Genomic DNA, 20,794 nt, shown 5'->3' on the forward strand with positions numbered 1-20,794 from the left:
AACATTTATCTGTATATTTCAAAGCAAACAGAAGTTTTAGTAGTAGAAGTTTAAAATATATTAATACTATTTAAACTTCTTTTTTCTTTCTTTTCTTTTTGTCTGTTTTTGGAGGTAGTAGTGTTTTAGGCGTTGGTGCTTTTTGGTCTTTCTTTATCAATTTATTTTTTATTTTTGATCCGGCCTATAAAGGTAATAAAAGGCAAGTAATATATCTTGTGTAAAAAGGTAATAAAAGGCAGATAATGTATGCATGTATATATGTGTGTGTATATGTGTGGGTATGTATGTATGTATGTATGTATGTATGTATGCATGCATGTATGTATGTATGTATGTATGTATGTATGTATGTATGTATGTATGTATGTATGTATGTATGTATGTATGTATGTATGTATGTATGTATGTGTACGTATGCATGTATATATGTATGTATGCATGTATACATGTACGTATGCATGTATATATGCGCATATATATATATATATATATATATATATATATATATATATATATATATATATATATATACATATATATAAACATATAATATATATTTTACCATTTATAAAAAAAAAGATTTTACCCTTTTGTTACCAACATTCTACTTTTCAATCGAAACCAAATTAAGAAATTTTTATTTGAGTATATATTGAATGAATATTAATTTTATCTTTTATTATTATTGCTATTTTTATATTACTGTATTTATAAAACTATTATTACTTTTATTTTATACTGTCTTTTTTAACTCTACTACTAATATTATATTATCATTAATTTACCTTTGTTTTATAAATCTTATTAATAATATTTATAATGATAGTGATTCAATTGTAGTAATAGTATTATGGTTATTATTTTAACTTTTGCAAATGTTATGTTTATTTAAATAATAATCATAGTTTACTATAATTAGTACTATAATTCTGTCAACTTTACTATAATTATTTTTACCATAGTTTTTTTCATCGTTAGTTATAATTTTTAGTAAAGTATATATATATGAGCCCCTGAGATGCATAGTGGTATGAATCAATCATATCTAGTTTTGAGATACAGAGATATTTAGTAGACATCATATCATAAATCATCAAACTGTTTAAGAGGAAGTAAATAAAAATAGCATCATTATCGATATCATTAGACTTACACCATTCTGCCATGTAATAGAATAAACAAAATGCTAACCATTGGTGGCAATAACTCAAAATATTGAAAAAAGTGACTACCACTATGCATTTCATGGGCTCATATATATATGAATTTTTTTTTTTTAGTTTTAAATTAATTTTTTAGTAAAGTGTATATATATATATATATATATATATATATATATATATATATATATATATATATATATATATATATATATATATATATATATATATATATATATATATATATATATATGAAATTAACTCAGAATTTTAAAAATTAAGTGGCTAGAATAAATGATTACAATCAAAAAGTTCTCAAATAAAATTTTTTCTATAACTCAGAAAATTGGTATTTTTACTCTAAAAGTTCTAATAATAAAAGGTAAATGTCTGCTGAGACAAGATAAGAGGTAAACACAAGTGGAGAAAGGAATGAGTAAATGGCACAATAAGTAAAAGCAACCTGAACAAATTCTAACTTTGCGATTGATTGTATATATAGTTTCTATAAGAGGTTAGTACTCAAAAATAATCTGAGAAAATGTTAAGTAGAGTAACACTCAGCAACAGTGTTGTTCTTCATCAATATAAGAATTAATAAATTAATTAAATTATTAATAAAGCTAATAATTATCAGCAAAAAACTGTTAGTGGGAATTTCACTAACCACGGGTCCTAAGCTGTCACAAAGACTAGATTCAAGATCAACTTGTTGTCTAAAGTATTGAATAATTGAGTTTCTTCTTTAGAAGAAAGCCTTGAAGAGAATTGAATTAAACTATTTTTATAGATTATAAAAAATATTTTGTTAATTTTAGATACAGATTGCTGTTTGAGTATAAGTAAATTATTTCAATGTATGATCTTAATTCTACAGCTTTGTTGTTACTTTACTTTAAAATGTTGTTGTTGCATTACTTTAAAATGTTTGTGTTATTTTTAATACTTTAAAATGTTTGTGTTATTTTCAAAAAAAAATCTTTAAAATCAAATAAAGCCTTTTAGTTGTGCATTAAACAACCTACAAAGTGTAATTATTTATTTAGTTATAATCTTTTCTTTCACTGGACCAGAATTTTTCATCAAGTATCTTGTCCGCAAGTTTAATTTTTATTTGTTACATCATCAATCTATTCCCGTAGTGCTGTGTATGTAATAACACTTTTCTTTTGAGGCGCAGGTATAGGGTTGGAGGTTCAAGTCATCCTCGGAGAAACTTTTTTTTTTAAATTTTAATGTTTTATGTCTTGGAGGTCATTATTTGTACGCTCGTACCAATGTCATCATAACATTGTCGCTCACGCTATTTGTACGCTTGTACAAATAATGCTTACATAAATATATATATATATATATATATATATATATATAGAACCCTTAGATGTTGTCCGAAAGTTTTTTCGATATTTTGTTGACAAAAAGTAAAAATTAAAATGCAAGACCGGAATTTTTTTTTTTTAAAAATGATAGACTGCCTGCCCCAACCAAACCCTCAGTCGATGTAGCACACTCCCTTGCGGGTCAGGCTATTTGTCAGTCGATGTAGCAGCACTCCCTTGCGAGTCAGGCTATTTGTCAGTCGATGTAGCAGCACTCCCTTGCGAGTCAGGCTATTTGTCAGTCGATGTAGCAGCACTCCCTTGCGAGTCAGGCTATAAGATAGTCGATGTAGCAACACTCCGCGCATGATTTACAGTAAAAAAAATAAAAATAAAAACATTTTATTAAAAAAAATAAAAATAAAAACATTTTATTAAAAAAAATAAAAATAAAAACATTGTTTATATTGTTAAAAACATTCAAAATGTTATAAAAACATTCAGAATGTTTTTAAAAACATTCTGGTCAATTAAATTTGCGTTTTTGTGGTTTTTTTAAAAAACGATTAATTTGTAATTAAATTAATGGTTTTTACTTTCGTCCAACACGGAAATGTTGGACGAAAGTCAAAAGTAATTAAAAGTGACGTATGTGTTGGCGTAAGAATCACTTTTTTCCTTCCGCTCTTCCTAAAGCCAACAAACTATAGAACTATATATATATATAAATATATAAATATATATATATATATCAAGGGTGGCCACAACTTTTTTGATAAGGGCCAAAGTTAGCTTTTCAACTGTTAAATGGGGCCGAAGATTTTTAATAATATAGTTTTTTAAAAATATTTTATTTAAAAATATTGATTTGCTAAGGAATAACACTCAAACACACATATTTACTAGCTAACAACATATGCTGGTCACAAGGCTATTAGGTATAATACAAATTATAGCTTATTGGTAATCACGAACCTGCCTTTTTTTCACAATATTTTTTTAATGTTAATAGGCAACTGACTGGTTGCGATTCTTAATATCTGTCAGTACAGATCTTGTTTTGGATTTTGCAAATATCATACGAGAAAAAACACTTTCACACAATTATGTGCTACAAAACAAGAAACCCATCATTTTTGCATTGTTGACTAAGTTGGTGTACTTATTTTGGTCAAGATTTTTGTAAAATAACAATAAATTTTGTTTATTATATGCTTCTCTCAAAGCATCGCTGCATTGAAGATCTCCATTTGGAATTTATCTGGTACAGTTTTAATATCAGCAGAGAATGGCACTGTGAACAATTGGATTTTGTTTGCATGATTCTTAACATCTGCAAACCTTTTTGAAAATCTTGTTTTCAATTCAGCAATACAGGTAACAAATTTTGCTGTGTTTCCAGGATTCAGCTCACCCAAAGTTGGAAAATGACTGAAATTTCCAGTTCTTAACTGCTGCTCCCACAAAGTTAATTTCAACTGAAAAGCTTGAATAAGGTTTTTTTCCAATTAATTGATCTTTTCCTTGGAGCTCTTTGTTAAGTATATTGTAATATTGGGTCAAGTCTACTAGAAATGCAACTCTTTTTCTTCTAGCTCCGGTGGATAATCTTTATTAATAATTTGAAAAAAATCATATTTTATATTAAAACATATTTTGTTTTAATATAAAATATGATTTTTATATCTTTAATATAATATATATATTATATTTAATATAATTTATTAAAACATATTATGACAAAATATGTTTTAATAAATTATATTAAAACATATTTTGTCTCAAATCATAAGTTCTTTTCAGCATATTACCTCTAGAAAGCCATCTCACCTCAGTATAATAAAGCATACCACCATATTCAGAGTCATTTTCAGCAAGAAAAGCCTCAAATTACCTACTTCGTAATGCACTGGACTTAATGCTGTTTATTGCTTTAACTACTACAGACATTACATTTTCCACATCCATAGTCTTTGCTGTTAAATTTTGCTGATGAATAATACAATGCAGCTTAATTAATGACAAGTTGTTTTCTGCCATTTCATTTTCCAGTCTGGAAACAACACCCAATTTTTTTCCAATCATTGAGCTGCCACCATCTGATGTAATTGAAATTAATCTGTTGTAAGTCAAGTTGAACTTTTTAAAAACTTTCTTCATGGCAAGAAAAATGTCTTCTCCTGTTGTTCTGCCTTGCATAGGATAGATGTCAAGTAGCTCTTCAGTGACAAGAAAATCATTATCAATACCACGAATAAAATTAGCTAATTGAGCAGTTTGTGATATATCAGTTGATTCATCAATAGCTATTAAATAATACTGAAATGCTTTTAGTTTTTCAGTCAATGATAAACTCAGATCATCAGCAATATCACATGTTCTTCGTGTAATTGTTTGTCCTGAGAGGGAGATATTATTTAAAATTTTCAATTTTTCAGGACAAATGCTTTTGAACACAATTTCAAGAGATTCCTTAATAATTTTCCCATCACTGAATGGTTTACAATTTTTAGCTAAAAGAAGACTCACTTCATAACTTACAATAGCAGCATTTTCTGTTTGAGTGTTGCCCCTTTTTAACAAATCTTGTTGTTCAAATAACTTATTTTTCAATTTAATTGATTTTTCTTTCCGCACCTCATTGACAAACTGATTATAAGTTTTTGAATGTTTTGTATCATAGTGCCGCCTTAAATTATATTCTTTGCACACTGAAACCGATTCATTACATATTAAACATACTAGCACTGAACTACATTCAACAAAAAAGTATTTAGTTTGCCATTCATCATTAAATAAACGACATTCCTTTTCGATTTTTCGTTGCTTTGATTTTGAAGATGCCATTTACAATTAAAAAACGCAAATGGTAATTGCCGGCAGTGCCGGAAATCCTGCGATTAATTGCCGGCAGGATTTTTTTAATATATTTTTAATTATTTAAAGCGATTGTTTTTTTACAAAAAATATTTTAAAATTCATTAATTTAAATATTATATAATTTATTAATATTATATATGTTTATAGTTTTTTTTATTATCTTTACAATTAACTGACGGGCCGGATAAAAGGTTGCTGAGGGCCGGAGTTGGCCCGCGGGCCTTTTTGTGGCCACCCCTGATATATATATATATATATATATATATATATATATATATATATATATATATATATATATATATATATATATATATATATATATATATATAAAGTAGTTGTCAAATAAATAAACACCGCAAAAGAAATATTTATTTCTTTTATTGTTAATATTAAATAATTTTAATGAAGATACTAAAGATACAATAAATTTAAATTTAATATTTTTTAGCACTAGAGGCTTTTCAAAAAATCATCAGTAGTGCTATTTTTGTTATCAAAATAATATTTTACGATTTTTAAATCTGGAAATGATAATTATCCATTGGTTAATCTTTATAACTATTATAATTAATTTATTATTTGATTTTAAACAGGAAATGTCAATTAAAAATGTCATGTTTTTGTTTGTGGAGATGTTTTTCATAGGATATTTAATTCTTTTTATTTTTGAGTTCTAAAGAAAAAAAAATTGAAAGAAAGGTTTTATAATTGCATTACTTTGGAAACTCACATTTTTACTTTGGAAACTCGCAGGAGACGTGGCGACTTAATCCAACAGTTTAAGCTAGAAAACGGTTTTGAGAGTATCAATTGGCATAATTCGCAGATCATCTTCCAGCGTCCTAATACGTGAATTCACATATTATAATGCTCGTCACAATTTTTTTACAAATCGTATTATCAATGATTGGAATAACTTGCCGTCAGCATGCAAAAAGCTGCAAACAGTACATCTTTTACTGAAGATGAGCTGCACGTTAATTAATTAATTCGTGCTTTAGTACCTACAAATATTGGCTTTTTAGATACGATTTGTCAAAGATAAATTTGTAAACTTTAATTAAATGAAAGCAATCTTTTTTCCCTTTTTCCCAATTTTGATATCAACTTACTTGCTATGAAATAACAATTGCTTTTTTTACTTAAAGTTTATATTTCACAAACCATAAATTTTTGTATAATTTGTTTGATTTGTTTTTTAATTATTTGTCATTTTATCTAAGAGAACTTATTTAAATATATTACTATTACTATTGTGTGCACGTTTGAAATTTTAAACATGCTTATCAAATCTATCTGTTGATTGTCCGGTTCTACAACTAGAAATATGTCAATTTGTATGAAGTCTTAAATTATTAGTTATTCCGGTGTATGTAATTTTCTTATTGCAAGATAAATATTTTAAATAGTATATTACATTTTTACTATTGCAAGTATATATGACTCTTTATGTTCATATATGACTTTATTATCATATATGACTCTTCATGTTCCAAATGAAACCATTAGATGTTGTAAATGTTTTAACATCTTAGTTGCTATAAAAAGTTGTAATTAAGGAAAAAATTTCTTTAGATTGGTTTTGGGGAGCTGGTCCTTGGAGTTTTGCATTGTGAAAAGCTTTTTCTATAATATTATCAGGATAATCACATTCTTTTAGCTATGTTTTTAGTTCTGCTAATCGTTGTTTTTCCTTTTTGTAATCAAATGTGAAAACAATTATTCTTTTTAGCCAGATTAAAATCGATGTTTTTTTAATGTGATAAGGATGATGATATTTATAACTTAAGTAATGAGTATTGGTTTCTTTATAATAAATGTCTCTTTTTATTTTATTGTTATTTTCAAGAATAATAGATATGTCTAAAAAATTAATCTCAATGCAGGTGATACCATTTTTTTTTGCCCTAGCCTGTTGTAAAACTGATTGAATTATCTACTTCAATTAAAGAATTTATAAACTTTACAATATCCAATTGTTTTGGCCAGATTATGAAACCGTCATCAATGTATCTATAATAAAAATGTTTTATATTGTTAACTTCTTGATCGAAAAAGTTCTTGTTTCTTCTAAAAACCCAATTATGAGCATAATCAGTACCCATTGCTGTTCATGCAATTTGGTGATATATTTCATCTAAAACAGAAAGGAATTGTTTTTTAAAATAAAAGATGCTGATTCTAATATTAATTCTTGAGTAAATGTTTCATCTATTATACCTTGTTTTTGCTGATACTAATATTAATTCTTTAGTAAATCTTTTATCTATTATATCTTCATGTTTGTAATTCAGTACTTTAAAGCTTCCAATCCCAACTTGTGTGGATTACTAGTATAGAGATTAACAATGTCACATGTCAAAATTTGTATTTGATATCTCTCTCTAAATCTCTTGGTATCTTTCTTAAAAAATCCCAATCATCTTTAATGAAAGTTCTTTGTTTTACAACAATTAGAGATAAATTAATGAGTAAAAACTGACTAAGTTGTGATAATGGCGAGTTAATTCCTGCAATAATTGGTCTACCCTTGAGCTCTTCTGGCGGTTTCATTTCTATATACAGAGAGTTTGATTTGTAAATTTTATCAATAAATTCATGACATTTATGAATTTTTAAAGTAATATAAAAATTACAAGACTTCCATTTGTAACTTGTGATGTAATTTATTTCATTTTTGGTTAGACAATTATATTTACTAATCATTTTAGTAAGATCTCTAAAGATAATTTTATCTGATTCAAGATTTGCCTTTTCATAAATGTTTAAAGAAAGTAGGTGGTCTTGATAAACTAGTTTGTTGTTGTAATAAGATAAGTCTATTACAATTAAAGTATTACCTTTATCTGCCTTTTCGATAACTATATCTTTAATTTCTTTTAGTTGTTTTAAGGCTAACCTTTCTTGTTGAGTAATGTTATCCACTGATTGTACTTTTACTGGTTCGCTCAATTTTTGAAATGATTTCTTCTGTGGTAGAGGTAGAATGGTAGAGTTAAAATGGAGAATAGAGATAAAATGGTAGAGTTGTTCTAACATTATAGTTTGACTTTTTCTTATTATGCTTATATCAATATTATGTGTTCCATGAAATCTTTCTTTTAGTATTAGTTTTCTTGTGAATCGTTTTATATCAGAATCAATGTGTAAAAAATTTCCTTTGGTTGTCAGGCAAAACTTAGGACCTTTTATAAAAAGAGATATTTGAAATGTTGTCAGGTGTTTGATGGACAGGTTGATGACCTTGGGTTGTATTTTTTTTTGAGTTGGGCTCAGCCAGTTGTTGAAGCTATTACATTTGATGTTTGTTTATGGTTAGCACCGATATTAGTTGATCTAATAGAAGTTGAGCAATTGATAATACCATCTTGATGGTGTTTTATCGAATTTTTTAAATTTTGATTATTTTTATCTTCATCAAACGCAATTTTAGTGGATGCATATTTTTTTGTACATTTTTTTGCAATTTGATCAATATCTTCTTTTTTACATCTCGTATAGAAATATTAATTTATCTGCTTAATTATAAAACTTGCCATTTCATCCTAAAGTTTTGTAATGGAGAAAGAAAATTATCTTTTCTTGTTGTAAGAATCTCACATTCTGATTTGAGGCACTGTAGGTCAAATACTTTTATTGCATTTTCTTCTTTATGTGACATAAAATAGAAGTTGTCACTTCTAAAGTTTTTGGAATAACAAAGGTTCTTGTTGCAAACAGTCAACTTCAAGAACCAGCTCCCAAAACCAATCTAAAGAAATCTTTCCTTCAATTACAACTTTTTATAGCAACTTGAACTGTCAACCTTTTATAACTGAATCTATCTTTAAATGTAAGAATAAAGGAGGTTTTTTCAAATATCCAGCCAGTAATTGCAACAGCCACCCAATCTGTTAAGAATACTGACCTCTGCAAAATTCCAGGTTATTGATAAAGAATTAGGATTATTTAAATGTAAAGATAATCGTTGTAAAATATGCATATTCTATCTTCAAGAAGTTAAAACATTTACAACATCAAATGGTTCCATATGGAACATAAAGTGTCATATAACTTGCAATAGTAATATTAAAAATGTTTATCTTGCAATAAGAAAACTACATACACCGGAAAAACTAATAATTTAAGACTTCATACAAATGGACATATTTCTAGTTGTAGAACCGGACAATCAACAGATAGATTTGATAAGCAAGTTTAAAATTTCCAACGTGCACATATTACAATTATAAAACCTTTCTTCCAACATTTTGTTTTTTTGAACTCAAAAATAAAAAGAATTTAATTTTCTATGAAAAACATCTCCACAAACAAAAACATGACACATTTAATTGATAATTTCTGTTTAAAATCAAATAATAAATTGATTTTAATAGTTATAAAGATTAAACAATGGATAACTATCATTTCCTGTTTAAAAATCGGAAAACATTATTTAGATAACAAAAATAACACTACTGATGATTTTTTGAAAGGCCTCTAGTGTTAAATATTAAACTTAAATTTAGTGAATCTTCATTAAAATAACTTAAAAGCAACAATAAAATAAGTAAATATTTCATATGCAGTGTTTATTTGTTTGACAACTACTTCATTGATAATTTTTTAATAAAAAGTAGCAAACATTGTTTTTTATTTTTCAAAACTTGAAAAATCGTTATGGATAGTAAATATTTAAAATTATTGACCATTGAAATAAACTAAACTATAAAAATCTTGTTTGTACGCAAAAAATATTATAAACTCTTTAATTTTTCTCTTTATTGATATAGTAGTGTAGCCATGTGGATGTATTAGATATCTAATTTTGAGGCGCAGGTAACAGGGTTGCGAGTTCAATCCCTCCTCAGACAACCAATCCTGCTCTCCCCTATCTATCTCCCCTATAATAACATACCTGTTATTGTCTTGCAGAAGTGTTCTCCAGAGCTGTCGTCTATACTCTCAAAACTATTCAACAAGTGCTTATCAGAGTCTTGCTTTCCAGCTTGCTGGAAAGCGGCATCTGTTATCCCTATCTTCAAAAATTCAGGAAAGCGATCTGATTTGTCTAACTACCGTCCCATAAGTCTTCTTCCTATCATAAGCAAGGTTTTTGAATCTTTATTTAACCAACACTTAATTTCTCATCTTGAATCTAATCACTTACTTTCTGACCATCAATATGGATTTCGATCTTCTCGTTCAACAGCTGATTTATTAACAGTAATAACTGAAAGGTTTTATTGTGCATTAGATAAAGGTGGAGAGGTTAAGGCCATCGCTCTTGATATTTCAAAAGCTTTTGATAAAGTTTGGCATGCTGGTCTTCTCCATAAGCTTTCTTCTTATGGTGTATCCGGCAACATCTATAAGATCATTGAATCCTTCCTTTCCAATCGTAGCATAAAAGTTGTCCTCGATGGACAACACTCTTCTTCTTATTCTGTAACTTAAGGGGTTCCTCAAGGTTCTATCCTTGGCCCTATACTCTTTTTAATTTACATTAATCTTCCAGATATTATCTCATCTAAGGTGGCATTGTTTGCAGATGACACTACCATTTATTCTTGTCGTGATAAAAAACCAACACCCTCTGATTGCTTGGAGGGGGCATTTGAGCTTGAAAAGGATCTTACTTCTGCTACAGCATGGGGCTCACAGTGGCTGGTGAACTTTAATTCAGATAAAACTCAATTTTTTTCAGCCAATTGTTATCGCAATAATTTAGATCTTCCTATATTTATGAACGGTGATGTACTCGATGAGTCACCTACTCTTCATCTTCTAGGATTAACTCTTACTTCCTATCTTTCTTGAAAACCATATATCAAATCAGTTGCAAAATTAGCATCTGCTAAGGTTGCATCTCTTTATCGAGCTCGTCACTTTCTTACTTCGGATTCTATTCTCTATCTCTATAAATCTCAAATCCGGCCTTGTATGGAATATTGTTGCCATATCTGGGGCGGATCTTCTAATGATGCCCTTTCTCTTTTAGACAACCTTGTCTTGCAAAAACGCATTGTAAACATAGTTGGACCTGCTCTTGCAGCCAACCTCCAACCATTATCACATCGTCGAAATGTTGCTTCTCTTTCTCTTTTCTACAAATACTATAATGGGCACTGCTCTAAAGAGCTAGCGTCTCTTGTGCCATCTACTATGTGTTACTCGTCATTCAATTAAGTGCAATCCTTTTTCTGTGACTGTTCCTAAGTGCTCCAAAAACGCTTATTCGTCTAGTTTTTTTCCTCGAACATCAACTCTTTGGAATTCACTTCTTTCATCTTGCTTTCCTGACTCATTTAATTTGCAATCTTTTAAGTCCTCTGTCAATCGTTATCTTGCTCTACAATCTTCATCTTTTCTCTTTCAGTAACTTCCAACTTTATTTAGTGGCTGCTTGAAGCCTTGTTGGAAGCAAAGATGTATAAAAAAAAAAAAAAAAAAAATCTTTTGAACCTTCAAAAGTCTTTTTTTGGTCTGGTGCCCACTGGGAAGCTCATCATGAAAAGCTTCACCTAATCCCTATTGCAGGTTTATATGAAGCAGATTATATGAAGCAGTTTATATGAAGCAATTTATATGAAGTAGTTTATATGAAGCAGTTCATATGAAGTAGTTTATATTAGGCAGTTCATATGAAGCAGTTATTCTGAACATTTTAAAATTATTCAAAACATGAGAATCTTTAAACATTTTCTTTGCATATTCAAAAATAGTTTTGGAATTAAAATTCCAAAATTAATTTTTAATTCCAAAACTAATTTTAGAATTAAAATTAAAAAAAAAAAAAATCATTGCAAATATAGATCAATTTTATGAAAATTTTAGTAATAGAAAATATAGTTGCTTACATGCAAACGTTGCATTTTATTTGACATAGATAAATACTTTGCAGCAAAATATAAGGTTCTTAGTATATACTTGTATAATATACTTGTATTACTTAACAGCTGCAAAAACATTTAGAAAATTCCAGAAACTCAAGGGAGTTTTTAATGATATTTTAGAATTCCCGGAAGAAAATCATCTCTACGATATTAACAAAAGAGTTTTTAAAAATTGGAACTACTGATATCATTTTCTAGCAGACACAAAAACAAGATTCAGTTGATCACCACACAACTAAAATGGGGGTTTTATATCAGAACCACATGCAGAAAAACATTTTTAAAAAAAGAATTTTTCTTACATATCCAGGAAATTCAAACTTTATTCCACAGGCCAACAACTTTTCTCTTTTCTTCTTATCTCGTTTATTTAATCTTTCAAATGCCTTTTGAGAGGCTTCTTTTGTTTTACGCTGAAATCAAAGTTTTGAAACATTAAAAATTAAATGTGCTTTACTTTTTTTAATCTAACTAAACAAAATAACAATAGATAAATAAAAAAAGGTTGATATCAAATATGAAATAACAACAACAACAATAATAATAATAATAAGAATAATGACAATATATTATACCACTACTGCATTATATGTATATATATATATATATATATATATATATATATATATATATATATATATATATATATATGTATATATATATATATATATATAGATATATATATTACCACTACTATATTATACCACTACTGCATTATATGTATATATATATGTATATATATATATATATATATATATATATATATATACATATGTATATATATATATGTATACGACATAATCTGCATCGTATGGAGACATATATGACATAATGTGCATGTTATGTAAACATAATGGTAATGATATAATGCTCCTATAAACACATACAAACAAATTCTATTGTTTGTAGTTATAAAAGTTTAAAACATTCTTTAACATATAATTAACATTCTTAAATTTAAACATAATTGACATTCTTAAATTTAGACATAATTAACATTCTTAAATTTTTTTTTTTCTACATTTTTTATTTATTAAATTTCTGATTTAAATTTGATTTATATATTACTTTACAAACAGCATGACAACATTAGCACTATATTTGTATAGGACTTACCTATTCTAATGCATAACAGACATAGAAGTTAAAAATGTATAAAAGATTAATATTTATTCACAACTTGGTTCACAATTATTGGTAATATTACTATAGTGAATCTTTTTTCTTTATTTAAATTTATTTATTTTTTAAAATTTCTTTATACTAACTTTTCCTATTATGCTCTAACAACATTGATATAACAATTTTGCATAAATTTTATGGATATAAATTTTTGCATAAATTTTGTGGTATATACTAAGGTATTTGGTTAATAAACTTTAAGATTATGTCAACAACAGTGTTGTTAACAAAGAGAGGTCTAACATTCCATCTCTTTTTCATGGGACTGATCTTATTACCTTTCCCAAGGATAAGGCTGAACTATTTGAAAAGAACTTCTCTTCCAATTCGAATCTCGAATCTTATGGCCATTCTCTTCCTTCCAATCAAATTAAACAAGTTAACCCATTGTTAAAGATTCAAATCACTCCGTCTACCCTTGCTAAAGTCATATCTCGATTAAACTCTTCTATGGCTTGTGGTCCAGACAACATTCCTGTTACAGTCTTACAAAATTATTCTCCAGAACTCTCTTTAATTTTCTCTAAACTATTTAGTAAGTGTTTGACTAAATTTTGTTTTTGTGCCTGCTGGAAATAGCACTGTTCTAATTTTCAAAAACTCTGGTAAACATTCTGACCTCTCCAATTTTTGCCAATCTGTCTTCTTTCTATTAATAGCAAAGTCTTTGCGTCTTTGATAAACAAATTTCTCACATCCCATCTTGAGTCAAATAATTTGTGGACAGACAATCAATACGGTTTTCAATTCTCTCGCACTTTGGCTGACAAACTAACTGCTGTGACTGAAAAATTTTATCGTGCATTAGATGGAGGCAGAGAGGCTAGGGCTATTGCTTCTGACTTATCTAAGACTTTTGACAAAGTTTGGCTTGTTTCTTCATAAGCTTGTTTCATATGGTGTATCTGGGAAAGTTTTTGAGATTATCAAATCGTTGGACCCGCTCTATCTGCTAAACTTGAGCCTCTTTCCCATCGTTGTAAAGTTGCATCTCTTTCTCTTTTCTACAAATACTATCATGGCCGCTGCTTAAATGAGATTTCATAGAGATGAGTCAAGCAAGAATGAGTTTTAGTTGATGAAACTAGAGAGTTCCATCAACTAAAACTCATTCTCGTTTGACTCATCATTCATCTCATTCTTATAATGTATCTGCCCTTGCATGCTCCAAATACATTTATTCATCTAGCTTTTTCCACACACTTCAACCCTTTGGAACTCTCTCCCATATTCATGATTTCCTGACTCATACAACCTTCAACTCTTTAATTTTTCTGTCAGCCATTTCCTTGCTCTAAAACTCTATTTTTTTTTTCTAGTAACTCCCAACTTAATAGTGGTTGCTTGCAGCCTTGTTTGGAGTGAATCAGAATAAAAATAAAAAAAAGCATAAATAAAACAATATGAACTAATATACACGGCTTGTGATGAAGCGAGCGCAATTGCGCTCCGCTCGTAAAACACGCCCGTTAACGGTATTTTCAAACTTCTAGGCGTGATAAACAACCCTCGTTCAACTTATAACGAGCATATAAAATAACGCTCGTCCAATAGTTCAGGATTATTTTTTTATTTTCATAAAATATTTAAAAAAGATTTTTTATTAAAGATATTCTATTATCAAAGCACTGATATAAAATATAATAAGCACCACGTCCTTCTCTTTTGCACTTACGCAATGAATGAGCAGTTTGAAGTTGTTAATAGTCACTAATTTCAATGAATGAGCAGTTTGAAGTTGTTAATAGTCACTAATTTCAATAACGGAATGTGGACGTGGAAACACAATGTGAATACAAAAATGCGCAAATAAAATAAAAATAGAAAATTAGAAAACCATCATAAGAAAATAGAAACTGCTGAGTATTTTTAATCTTGTGAAAATATCAAGTAAGATTTGATTTATTGTTTGTAATATTCCACACATCGTTTATAATCAAAATAAACATTAATAATAGAGCAATTTTTAAAATTAGTTTTTGTTTATAGTATAAGTTTTTTATTATCTATTATTTATTTTAACTCAAATTTAAAACGATTCTGTTGTTTAGAATGTTTGCCATCAAGGACATTCGAAAAGAAAACAAAGTAATGATGTCAACATTTATTAAATGGAAAGTTGATAGAATATAGCTATAATATAGATACATAGCTATCTAAAAAAAATTAAATAATTAATTTGAATAAGAAATATAAAAACGATTAACTGTTGATTAAGTTTACAGCGTAACATTTTAAAATAAATATATCAAAACAACAAAGCAAAACTAAGTCACTAAATTTTACTTTAATACTAAATTAATAAGAAATCAATCAACAAGTTTTTGTTTGATATTATTTTTTAATAACATAAATAGTTAAAAATAAAATCGCGATCTGACAATATACAAGAAGTTTGGAAGTATAAAAATCTATTTCGTCGAAGTAGTTTCATGAGTGTGATACTAATTCAAACATTTTTTGACGAAAGAATTATGTAACAAATAAAAAAAGATAATAAAGAAAATAAAAAGCTTTTTATGAGCATCGCCTTCAGCAATTTTCATGATCACGCTTGCCGACGTTATCTCGAGCGCTCATAATCATGCTCGATGAAAACATATTCTAATTTTACGAGCGCGATATAACACGCTTGACAATTTTCTTCATCACAAGCATACACATATATATACATATATATATATACATATATATATACATATATATATATATATATATATATATATATATATATATATATATATATATATATATATATATATATATATATATATATATATATATATATATATATATATATATTAGAGTGGGTCATATTTTTAATTTTTCTGATTTTTGTATCGTTACTAGTGGGAAAAGTTGCTACACCATGTAATATGACTACCTGAAAAATATTAGCATTTTTTAATTTAGTTTAAACTAAATAAAAACTACTTTTGCTTATATTTTATTATGGGTATGAGATCCACTGTTATTCACCTACATATAATCTAAAAATAAGTAAAAACATCATGTAAAGAATAAAAGCTACATTTGTATACTAAAAAAGAATGTGAAAATGCAAAACCCTTATATAAAGTCCTTTTTACTGTCGAACTTTGGATATTTAAATTTCGAGTTTAAAGCGGAAACAAGCATTCCATGATGTTTTTCATAGGTTGTGACAATCTTGGATACTGTAGATACTTCTTTGACCAGACGTTCAACATTTTGAGAATGGCCTGGAATATCAGGAACTTAAAGAGTGCTATTTGCAACATTGATTAAAAGGTCTTCATTGTTCACTTCAGATAAAATTGAAGGAAGAGAGATTACCATTTGACCAGTCGATCATTTCTAATTATAAGGACAAAGTTGAGAGAAATCTTTTGTAGAGAGAAAACTCGCACACTATCAGTAATATCTTGTCTTCTACATACAATAATTTTCTTTGCTACATTGACTGCTTTTTTCTTGTCTTCATCTTTGATGGCTGACAACAAAACATTTTCAAGATAAGTTAAATGACAGTTTCTTTGCAATAATTTTTAGGCGATTGCTATTGTATCAGGATGATGTACTGCCATCAAGTGCAGTGAAAACTGCTCTTGATGTTTTAAGTAAACGAATGATATCATTTTTCTAGCCCATTTTTACATTGGTTCCATCACAAAAAACACTTTGTAAAGTCACAAGAGAACTTCTGTCGTCCGAAACTGAAATAATTTCTTTCGCCACATCAACTGCTTTACCACTTTGAGGACAAATTTGATCAAAGTAGACGCTGTTGGGATATGAACAGATAACGTAATGATCTTCTTTGATAGAAGTAGCCCAGCTTACTTTACCATCGTCCTGTTCCACTAACTTTAGGGTTTTGTCTATACGACCATCAAAACCAATTCCAATGATTCCTGTGGGTAATTCTGCATGTTCTTTGAAATATTTTTGTTGCCACAGGTTTTTTCATCTTCTAAATTTTGCTGGATCTAATATGTAGTGTGGTGAATTAAATGATATACATTTTTTAAGCAAGCGTTAATGATTTTGCATGCATTTTGATTGCTAACTCCTGTTTGTTCTATTTTTTGACAGAGTTCTTTGTACAGAAATACATTGCGATATTTGGGATGGTGTCCACTATGTGAGCTGTCTTCTGAATCAGTAGCTTCATCATATTCCTCATTACCATCGGAACAACTCCTTTCTTTATCGCTCTCCCAGGAAAAAATTATTGTCAATGACAAAGCTAGGCATGTTTCTGCATTCTTTTTTCCGAACTAAATTTCCGGTTCTTTACGAATTTTCTGCTTTTAGAGTTGTTCTTGGTCAATCTGGCCAATCTACAACTTATGATTAGTCTTTTGATTGAGCCAAAACTCCCATTCCTTAAAAGGAACTTTGGTGAAATATAGGCAATTTAACCGGTCCCTGATACCACGACTAACACATTTGCAACGATAAATGTCAAATACTTTATTGAAAGAACCAAGCTGGCACTGAGATGAAGATGAATTTCTCTTATCACCAATATATTTCTTGAATTGTTTTGTAGATGAATTTCTCTTATCACCAATATATTTCTTCAATTGTTTTGTAGATGAATTTCTCTTATCACCAATATACTTCTTCAATTAATTTGTATCAGTAACCAATTTATACAAGCTTTTCAGAATGCTGTTATATAATATCGCTGGCAACCCCGCCCTCAACCATATGTTTACCATATGGTTGAGGGCGGGGTTGCCAAAATATATATACAGTATTGGACAAAACATTTGCAACCAACATCGAACAATGCTAAAAAGTGTTCCTAATTTTACATGTCTTAAAAACGAAACGAACAATACTACGACAGCAAACAGTTCAGGAGTCTGGAGTCATAGCATGCCATGACATGAGCAATCAGCTGACAGGTGACAGCACACAGGCAGAATTTTGTTGACAAGTGCTATTTTGGAGCGGACAAAACAAGTGCAACTTTTTTGGTTTGTTTCATTTTCTTAAGTCTGGTCCATGTCTTTGTCACGGATGTTTTTTAATAATTAAAGGAAGTATCCAGAAGTATCCAGAAGTTTCCAGAAGCATGCAGAAGCTTCCAGAAGAAGCATCTGGAAGCATCCAGTGGCACCCAGAAGTATCTAGAAACATTCAGAAGCATCCAGACGCATCCAGAAGCTTCCAGAAGCATCGAAAAGAAGCATCGAGAATCTTCCAGAACAGGTTCACACAGGTTCATTTTACTATATAAGAGACATGTAAATCGACATGTAATTCAGTCAGTATATGGAAGTCAATCAGTCAGTATTATCAAGACAGTTTATCGAAGTGAATTTTATCAAAGTGTTTTATCGAAGAACATCAATACAAGAAGTGAAATACAACAAATGTTTCATTACATCAATACAGTCCACATCCAACCAAGACGTTGTGCTCCACAGAGCATTATTGTATCATCACAAGGTAAATGTAACACGGTAAGCCTTGAGAAGCGTGATTATTTATTTTTATTATTTTTATGACTTCAAGTGCAAAAATGGCTCCTGACAATCTTGGATTGGAACTAAGAAAGAAAATTATTGGCGATTACGCAAGTGAAATGTCACAAAAAAGTATTTGTAATAAATATTGCGTGAAAAAATGGACCGTATCAAGACTATGTTCCAAATATTGTTCTACGGGGAAGTTGGCAGCAGATAACAAAGGTGGAAGACCGCGTTCCACCACTTCTAGAGAGGATTCTATGATTGTCAGATCCGTCTAGAAGGATCCCTGGATATCATCAGTCGAGATACAAAAGCAATTAGAGCTGCCTGTATCGGACCGAACAAACAGGCGACGTGCTGTTGAAGCCGGATTGTTTTCTCGACGCCCTGCAAAGAAACCGCCGATTTCACTAAAAAACCAGAAGAAAAGACTCCTGTTTGCTACATCTCATATTGACTGGAATGTGCAGAAATGGTGAACTGTCCTGTTCAGTGATGAATCAAAGTTCAACATCATTGAGAGCGATGGCATTTGTCGTGTATGTCGACCGGCCGGAAAACACCTCGATTTATGTTACTGCCATAAGACCGTGAAGCATGGTGGAGGCAATGTAATGGTTTGGGGGTGTTTTTCTGCTAACGGTCTAGGTCCAATACATCGAAACGATGGAATAATGGACCGTTTCATGTATAAAAATATCCTGAAAGATGTTATGTTACCTCATGCTGAATGGAATATGGCAATAAAATGGGTTTTTCAGCAAGACAACGATCCGAAACACACGGCAAAAGTAGTCAAGCAGTGGTTTCAAGACAACCACCTATCGATAATGGATTGGCCGCCTCAATCTCCGGATCTCAACCCTATCGAGAACCTGTGGGAGATCGTCAACCGCAGAATTAATCGTGAAGGTATTCGTAATAAGGATCAATTGTTTGAACAAATCCAAAAGGCCTGGACAGCAATTCCACAAAGTTTCATTGATCACCTGATCGAATCTATGCCTCGAAGATGCAAGGCTGTGATCGAAAACAAAGGATTCGCCACGAAATAATGATAGCGAAATACAGCTTGGTCAACATTTTGTCGAGTTGCACTTATTTTGTCCAGGAGGAAATCAACTTTTTTTTAATACTTTTGAATAATTTATTAATTTTCGTGCACAAATAATGAACTTTGTGATGAATAAAACTTGAAGAACTTTGTCTCTAAACAGTTACATAGTTATTTCTCTAAATTGATAAAATGCAGCACTTTTATATAAAGAAACTAAATTTGCATTATTTGGTTGCACTCGTTTTGTCCGATACTGTATATATATACAAATTAAAACTCCATATTTTCATATTATAGCAACTTTTTGTAGTAGTGACAATAAATTAAAAAAATATGAACCACCCTAATATATATGTATGGATATATATATATATATATATATATATATATATATATATATATATATATATATATATATATATATATATATATATATATATATATATAATTAACTAAAATTTTGTATTGTAAACTGTTTATTGAATAAACGCAACACAAATTGTAAAATAAATGAAAAAAAAAAAAGGTTAAAAATAATCATTAATTGGTAATATTAAATAAAATAATCATTATAGCACCAAATTATAGCAAAAATACAGTTTAAATGACTCAAATGTTATATTACAATATTTGGTCGGATGTCCCTTATTATCAAGAACTGCTTGTATTCTTCTTGGCATACTATGCAGTGTTTTACTAAATTCTGGTTCGATTTCATTAGTCCAAACTTTTTTTAGAGTTTTTTGGAGATGTTCTTCAGATTTTGGCTTATATGCTGTAACTTTCTGTTTCATAACATTCCAGCAGTTCTTGCTAACATTAAGATCAGGTGAACTTGAGGACCAATTGGATA

General features: G+C 29.0%; 1 protein-coding gene across 1 annotated transcript in view; it reads right to left on the bottom strand.

Annotated features, from left to right (window-relative positions):
* LOC100206584 (MKI67 FHA domain-interacting nucleolar phosphoprotein-like) overlaps positions 1 to 20,794 on the bottom strand; it is a 28,293-nt gene continuing 7,499 nt past the window's right edge. Inside the window, exons 5-6 of the mRNA XM_065810533.1 lie at positions 12,540 to 12,650; positions 1 to 184 (exon numbers count right to left, since the gene is read on the bottom strand). Coding sequence (XP_065666605.1) covers positions 71 to 184; positions 12,540 to 12,650 — 225 coding nt within the window. The 3' untranslated portion in view covers positions 1 to 70. The remainder of the gene's footprint in view (positions 185 to 12,539; positions 12,651 to 20,794) is intronic.

The sequence above is a fragment of the Hydra vulgaris genome, chromosome 11, assembly GCF_038396675.1.
Source record: "Hydra vulgaris chromosome 11, alternate assembly HydraT2T_AEP".
Classification (NCBI taxonomy): domain Eukaryota; kingdom Metazoa; phylum Cnidaria; class Hydrozoa; order Anthoathecata; family Hydridae; genus Hydra; species Hydra vulgaris.